This window comes from Apus apus, chromosome 4, assembly GCF_020740795.1.
Source record: "Apus apus isolate bApuApu2 chromosome 4, bApuApu2.pri.cur, whole genome shotgun sequence".
NCBI classification, from domain to species: Eukaryota; Metazoa; Chordata; class Aves; order Apodiformes; family Apodidae; genus Apus; species Apus apus.
Genome location: NC_067285.1, coordinates 1,415,001 through 1,422,500, shown reverse-complemented (window position 1 = coordinate 1,422,500; position 7,500 = coordinate 1,415,001). Strand labels below are relative to the sequence as shown.

The window sequence follows — 7,500 nt, the reverse complement described above, 5'->3', positions numbered from 1 at the left end:
TGCTAGTTCATGCTCTCTGGGGAAGGAGAGGACTAGGGGAGAGGATTCAGCCTTCTTAATTGTGAACCTCATTAGTGACGGTTGCTAGGCAAAACACACACCTACTTTCAGTGCATATGAAAGAGATAAACAATACGTCATAGCCCATAATGACTCTGGTGCTCAGGGCGACCTTTAATTATTATATTTTTGTTCTTTTATACCTTAGTTATTAATGCAGAAAAACAAATTAGTTTTGTGTGTGAGGACTGCAGCAGATTTGTAAATCGCTTTCCATTTTTTGATGTCTAGATTGTATTTCCTTCTGATAATTGTTGCTTGCCTCATTCATTTCTCTGCGTGCCCATTGGTAAATACCATTTGAAACGGAAAATGACAATGATTGTATTAGCAGCTTAGTATTCTGTTATTACTTTAATTTATTTTATTAGTGTAAAAACCCATGATCCTGTCAATATGTTAGTAACAACTCGCATGGAGTCCCATGGAAACTGGTGTGCATGGCCTGGCCACACAGACAGACATCAAATCACAGTGGGTTTGAGAATTCTAACTCTGTAAGAGCTGATTTGATCCCTAAGGCATTTAGTTTTTAGTCAGCCCTGAAGTGACTAGACAGACGGACTAGATAATAATTGCAGGTAATCCTACAGAAAATATTCTTTGCCATTCCTGTCCAATCCTATCCCTAACCTTGCCCTATCCCTAACCCTACCCTATCCCTATTAAAATTTTATCCAAAAAAAAACCAGGTTACCTGAGAGTCATTTTTTATCTTTATGTTGATGTGTTTTACAGTGCAAACAAAGTGACATTTAAATCCAAATTACTATTTTGGGCTTTGTGGGAGAATAAATACATGTGTGCACATGTAGGAGCGCAGCTGTGATTGTGTGTGAGTGATTCAGAGGCTGATGGGCTCCAGAAAGATAGTATTTCACAATTCTGGATTTTCAGAGACACTTTCCATTCTCCTCTTCATCTCAGACTATCTTCTTATAGCAGTTCAGGCAAGAAGTCAATCACATTGAGTCAGTCTGAAGAAAAACATTTTATGCTGTTTTTCTCATACAAACCCCCTCCTGCTGCAATCCGCAGCAAGGCCCAGCCACAGGAAATTGACCTCACAGTAAATTCTTTACAGATTGGGTCATGTTTTTACCATCCACTTAAACTTGCATACATAACCTGAGCCTGTACCTCTGGATCAAGGAATATGACAAGCCAAAATAAAATCAAGTCAAATTAAATAGCAAGAAAAAGCTGCAAGCAAAACAAGACTGAAAAAAAAAAAAAAAATAAAGAAATAGAAAAAGATGAAAAATTGGTTGTGACTGCAAAACTGTGAGTATTAAATAAAGAGAGAAGTCAGAAGCAAGTTCAGAAGCACCTGTATTCTGCCTGACAAGGGCTGAGAAATACTAATGGACTTTTTTAATGGGTGGTTTGATGGATGAGAGCAGAAATTATGTAAAAGTAAATGCAGTCGTGGATCAACATAATGTATGGTGCCAAAAAAGGGAGGGGAAAAAAAAAAAAAGGAAAAAGAAAAAAAAGCATTGCAAATAAAAAAAGACATGTAAATGTGTGCCTACCATTTTCCAGATAAGAAGGGGCCGTACCTTCTGAGGGGTCAAGGCGGCGAGCCCGCCTCCCGTGTTTGGAATTGTTGTGTACAAACATGTTGTCTGAGACAGCCAGCACGTGGCCATCCACATTGACTGTTGTTGATACAACAACCTGCAGAGGAAAAACAAAAAAACTGGAATTTAAAAAATCCTGCAGATTTTCACCAACATAGCTACACAAGCAGATCCTCTTTTAAGACAAAGCGACATCACAGCCCGTTACTTTTGGCTGTAAATGAAGTGAATGACAACTATGAATACATTTTGTTTATGTGGCTAAGACTGGTGATTTTTAACCCACAATTGTTTCTCTTCAGAACCTGCTCCACCTAATTAGAGTTTAATCTCCTATTATGCTAACAAATGAATTCAATTCAGGGAAATATTCTTCTAGCCATTAGTTTCAGAAACACCCCTCTAGCCACTCATTTTAAAAGCTGCTGTTTTGATTGATCTGTTGATATATTGATTAGATAGTTTATCTAATTAAAATTTGTTCACTTGAGACTGCCTTCAAATGAAGGGTTGTGAGGATTCCAAATAAAAAAAGCTTAATAAATCAGGAACCGTCGTAACTCCCCATTTTTTTTTTCTTCAGTAAATGATCTCCAGGTCAGTTTTACAATTACATTTAATGTCTGATAATGAACTTCTTTGCATCTGAAAGGACCCAGTTGAATATGAATAGTGAAAGTGTTTTCAATCCATGAAAAGTATCCCTTCTCAAGTTCATTTGGATGGTGATTGACCCTGGTATGTCAATGGAATTTCCTCCTTTATTTTTGAGTGAAAGGCTCCTATTCTTGTGTCCAGGTTCAGAGTCCGGCCATAGAAGAGATGATGGATAGGACCTTCTTTGGCTTCCAGCTGCTTCTCAGTAGAAAATGGAAAAGGAACATATGCAAAATGCACAACCTTCCTGTTTAGAAACACCTACACAACGGAGTTATGAAATTCCTTCCGGAAATGGTATCGCAGGAGCACAAGCCCAAGAGGAAACCCCGCGATGCACCTGGGTGTGTGTGGAACCTGGCTCCACAGGTCCATCACTATTGTCCCAGATAGACTTTTACACCTTATTTCAATACTCCAGCATGGCCCCAGGGTGGGTGGGGTGGGTTCCAGATTTTCTAATTGCAGTAATCCCCCCAAAGCATTTTCTTTGGGATTTAATGTTAGTCAAGTCCTTAAAGTCAACGGCGAGTCAGGCCTCATCAACCACACTGGTGACAGCAACAACAGCTAGTACAAATTTCAGCTTTCGTGTGCCATTTATTTTATTTTTTGATATAGCAAAATTGATTGCCAGGGTTGTCACACCAGCTCCTTTACCCAAATGAACAAAAATGGAAGGGGAAAAGCTCCTTTTGCACAGAGCTGCTCCAAGGCATCAGATGAAATTCTGTCTGCTTCTGTGTTTTGGATCACCTCTGATCCTCTTTCTTATTCCCAAGCCACAATTAGCTTTCAGCTATCACAGCACCTTTTCTGTGCCTCCTGCCTCCTGTGAGACAGCCATCTGTGGCACCCTTTCCAACAGCCCCAGGGCAGCCTGCCAGCCTGCTCAGCTCCATACCCTTCTCCTCCCAGCAGTGGTCACTTCCACTCTGGCCAACATCCACTGTGGAGGGTGCAGAGGTTGCTCACCATGGCCACAGAGCTGCTGCCAGGCCACTGGGCTATCTGCTTGCACTTCGAATGAGATTCGGCCTCTTTCAAGAAATATCACAAAACACACAAGTGTGGTTTTCAGCAAAGATTCTGGGATTTGGTTCCTAGAACACGGTGTATTAAAAAGACAGAGAAAGGTGTATATAAAAATGACAACTATTTTTGTTCTGTCATGTATATATAGGTCAGTCACCAAGGGAAAATACTGTAGTTCAGCAGAAGAAAGTCGACATGCAATGCTTTGTTATATCAGCTTATTCCTGCAGAGCACCTAAGGAAAGGTGCTGAGACAGTGAAACCAGTTAAAAATATTGTGCAAGATCTGACATACTGTTAAGTCCAGTTAAACCTTCTGAGAGGCAAGGAGATTAGCTAAAGAGACCCAGGAAAGTCTTTCTAGTCCCTACTGGCTCCATTGTCGACCACAAGATCATTCATGACTGATGCTTCATTTAGTCATCGGTGAGACAAAGAGGACATTTCCACTCATTCCAGGTTTGACCTTCTGTTCTGTTCAGATGGATCAATATCACCGATGCCACGTGAGGCTGAGATGCATGAAAAATGGAAGCTTGGCTCAATTGTTTTGAAGAAGTTTGGTTGTTTTTTTGTTTCCAGCTACAGAACTTTTCTGTTGGCTGGCTCAAGGGTGCTGGCTTCACCGGTTGGTTGGCTGTGCGTGAAAACAGATGTCACATATTTTGCTATCAAGTTTAACCACAAGTTATTCTTCTCAAAAATATGAAAGTTTTTAACATCTCAATACTAGTTTATTATTAGGCTCAAATATGAATCACTGTGAAATATTTGGAAACTAAAAACATCTATTTCCTAACAAGCATTTCAAATGACCCCAAATCCAGGGGAAATAATTTGTCCATCACAGCAGCTGCCTCTCTGTGGTGTTATGGCTCACCACAGAGTATTTCAAAAGCTGTAAGGAGAAAGTATTAAACATTTTCTAACACGATTGGACTAAAACTACACGGGCTGGACCACCACTGCTGGATTTACAAGCTAGGTGAAAAACCCCTTTGTGAGAGTCAGACTTCTCTGGGTGCCAAGGTGGTGTCTGCCAGCAAGGTGATGCTACTGGGTGTACCCAGGTAAAACCTGTGCAGGTCTGAGCACACACCACACTGCAATGCAAGGTGTTAGTACGAAGGAAAACTGCAGAAATGCTCTGTGAGGAGAGACCCCCTGGCTCCAGCATCCACCCATTACAGCCTGTCGCAGAACTCGGCCAGCCCCAACAACCAACATTTAAGTTAGCAGAGGAAATGTAAAACAGCAACAGCACTTTTTTTTTAAAGGCACAGAGCACTGGCACTACACTGAGTAGAAGCACTGATTATGGGTTTTCATTTATTAAGTCCAAGGTGAAGACGTGAGTTAAGCCTTTTCTATATCATTTATTCTTTAAGAGGGATCTGTACCTGGAATCTTCGCATGTCTCGCGGGTTGCCTGCATTCTTCAAACAGTTCTGATTGCACTTGAGGAAAAACTTTAGAAAGAATCTATAAAAATACAAAATTGAAATCTATTAGATTCATCAAAATGTAAATCCAATTTTTAAAAAAGTTTAGTAAAATTTAATCATAAATACTTATACCCACAAGAATACTGGTAGTGAAATATTACTTTCCTATTAGTTAATGAACTTATTTTAAAGCGTAAGATCTCTGTTGTAAACAGAACATTATTGCCAGGGAAGGGCAAATTTATATTTTTAATTTTTCAACAACTACAAATGTATTGACTCCAGGCCATATCCTTAGCCCGATGTGGGAAAGTTGATTTCAATGACTCATTGACTTCAAAGGCAATGACTTACACCAGATGAGAATCTGTCTCTATTTTTTTAATACATTTTATTTTTTTCACAACTTATATTAGCAGTAATGACCTCTATGTCGAAAAATTCCAAGGTAACGAGTGATCAATCTTCCAAAAACCACTTGGCTTTGCCTCCAGTTTGGAAATTCTCTCACTATTCAAAGGGACTTGATCCAACTCCTGCTGACTCCAGGGAGATCCAGGCAGGATCTGGCCACCGGCAAGGCCCCAGTTCTCTCATTGTTTTTGAAAGGAGAGGAACGTGGCAAATTAGGCCCTGTCTTATGACCTCTTCAACCTTTGCCAGCCTTTAACTGCGAGGAGTCACTCTACCCAGGGATGGAAATCCAGCGCATTTTTGCTGAGCAGCAACCAGCAATTATTTAGGACTAACCCTTCTCATCCCGGCAGCTCCCCATCAACCGTTCTTCTGGCAACGCTGCCTCCAGGGAGCACAGTGAGCACTTAGAAGGGGAAAAACCTGGAAAGGTACAAACTCCTTCATGCTGCCCTCCTGTACTGGAGGAGGGAGCTGATACAGGAAGTCTCCATCCTCCAGGCCGTGCAGGATGGATGTCCCCACCACTCCACTCTCGTGCAGGAGGATGCTCACAGCCTAATGCCTCCTCTTTCCTTTAGGTAGATGTGTTTTCTGGATTCATAACTAACAAAATGTTCTAGGCGTCTGCTTTTTGGCTAATGACTGACAGCTAATGCCAGGCAAGGCTCACGACCTTCTCCTCACCCAGAGCTTCTCAGATGCACCAACAGCAGCTTGTGCTGCCCAACTTCATAGACATGGAATAGCAAGGTTACACAGAGCCTTTCCATTTACAGTATCAAACTAATATTAATTCATGCAAGTCTTTGTAAGGGCTGTCACTATTCTCACTGTTTACACACACCTCACAGAAGTTTGTGTGCCAACAGCACTCCTGGCAGGAGGCAAGCCAGGTGTCTCTTCCCTTCTTAAGCACCCAACATGGCCCAACTGCAGCCAGAGAGTACGACCATGGCTGCACCGCATGCTTTTAATCACCAGTCTCCCTTTTCAGGACCCTAATATTAATACAGGATGCTAATGCTGGAGATGCAGCCTCTCATATGAGATAGGCAAGGAGGGAAACAGAAAGATTCACTGAAAACTGTGCATAAATAAATGGATGCTGCCAGTTCAGCTGGATAGATTTTTTGTTAAAACCTCCTATGCCAAAATGTGTGAAGGGGTTCTAGTGATCAAGCCGAGAGAGAGATGGATTTCCCCTGTGGTTGACATGATCTCCTAGCCTGGATGCTCACTTAAACTCAGGTTTTCTGGACAACACTGCAGAGACACTAACAGTGAGCCCACAAAACCCTCACCCTAATTTTATATATTGTTCTTTAGCTTTTTAAGATACTTACAATCTCCAGATCAACTGAATATAGGCTAAACAGAACGGCATTTCTTGCACACCTTCCACTGCATGGACTGTGATGGTGTGCAAGGACCAACTGATAACCATGTGGGTTCAGGACCACTGAGACAGGGGAGGCAGGAGCTGGGGAGAGCCTCCAGCTTCAAAGCTCCTCAGTACCACAGCCAGGCTGGAGAGGAGTATCTTATCTATTTATTATTTTTTTTTCTGTTCTCAAATGGGTGTTGTGAGGCTTATTGAGCTAATGTTTGTAAATTGCTCTCAAATTCTCCAATGAATTGTGCACTAGGAATGCTAAGTATTGCTCCTTGTGGCTTGTTTTTAGCATGAAGCATTCATGATGAATTGTTTCCATACAGAGAGCTCACATCAAAAAAAAAAAAAAAAAAAAGGGCCATTAAGCAACCTTTCACTAAGCATCAACTGGAACTGCTATTTTTTCAATTATTTGCTGAAAAAGACCATACTTGCTGGAATTAGATATCTTCATGTTTACCAGGATAAACCTGAGTACTGGACTAAACATTGAAGCTGGGGTGAACGCAGCACTTGCATTTCAGCTCTCCTGCATTCCTTGACAGTGAGGTATTCTATTTTTTAATATGTGCTTTCAGAGAGTTCACGGAGCACAGGTGGCATCAAGACAAGACTTCCAGAAAAAGACAACACAAGTTACAAACCATCTTCCCAGGTACAACGTTTCTCAAAGCTCACCTGGAGAAGACAATTGACTTGATCGCTCCTCTCAGCTGACCAGCAAGGACCATGGATGCTACAAACCCATTCCTACCACCAAGAGAACAGGGGCAGGCATTTTCTCTGCTCTCTCCTGAGGTAAGACTGCTGTGGCAGGACAAAGCGAGGAGCTGCACTGGAGTTTGGTTGGGTCATGTCTCAAACTTCAACAGAATGAGAACACAAGCCCTTCCAGACTTGCCTCTCCCTG

At 41.6% G+C, this 7,500-nt stretch overlaps 1 protein-coding gene across 8 annotated transcripts in view; it reads right to left on the bottom strand.

Annotated features, from left to right (window-relative positions):
• EBF3 (EBF transcription factor 3) overlaps positions 1-7,500 on the bottom strand; it is a 119,322-nt gene that overhangs the window by 37,675 nt on the left and 74,147 nt on the right. For 4 of the 8 annotated variants that reach the window (XM_051617253.1, XM_051617257.1, XM_051617254.1 and 1 more), the window contains exons 7-8: positions 4,736-4,817; positions 1,596-1,740 (exon numbers count right to left, since the gene is read on the bottom strand). In XM_051617253.1, the coding sequence (XP_051473213.1) occupies positions 1,596-1,740; positions 4,736-4,817 (227 nt within the window). The remainder of the gene's footprint in view (positions 1-1,595; positions 1,741-4,735; positions 4,818-7,500) is intronic. The other 4 variants (XM_051617255.1, XM_051617258.1, XM_051617256.1 and 1 more) reach the window with 1 other exon arrangement.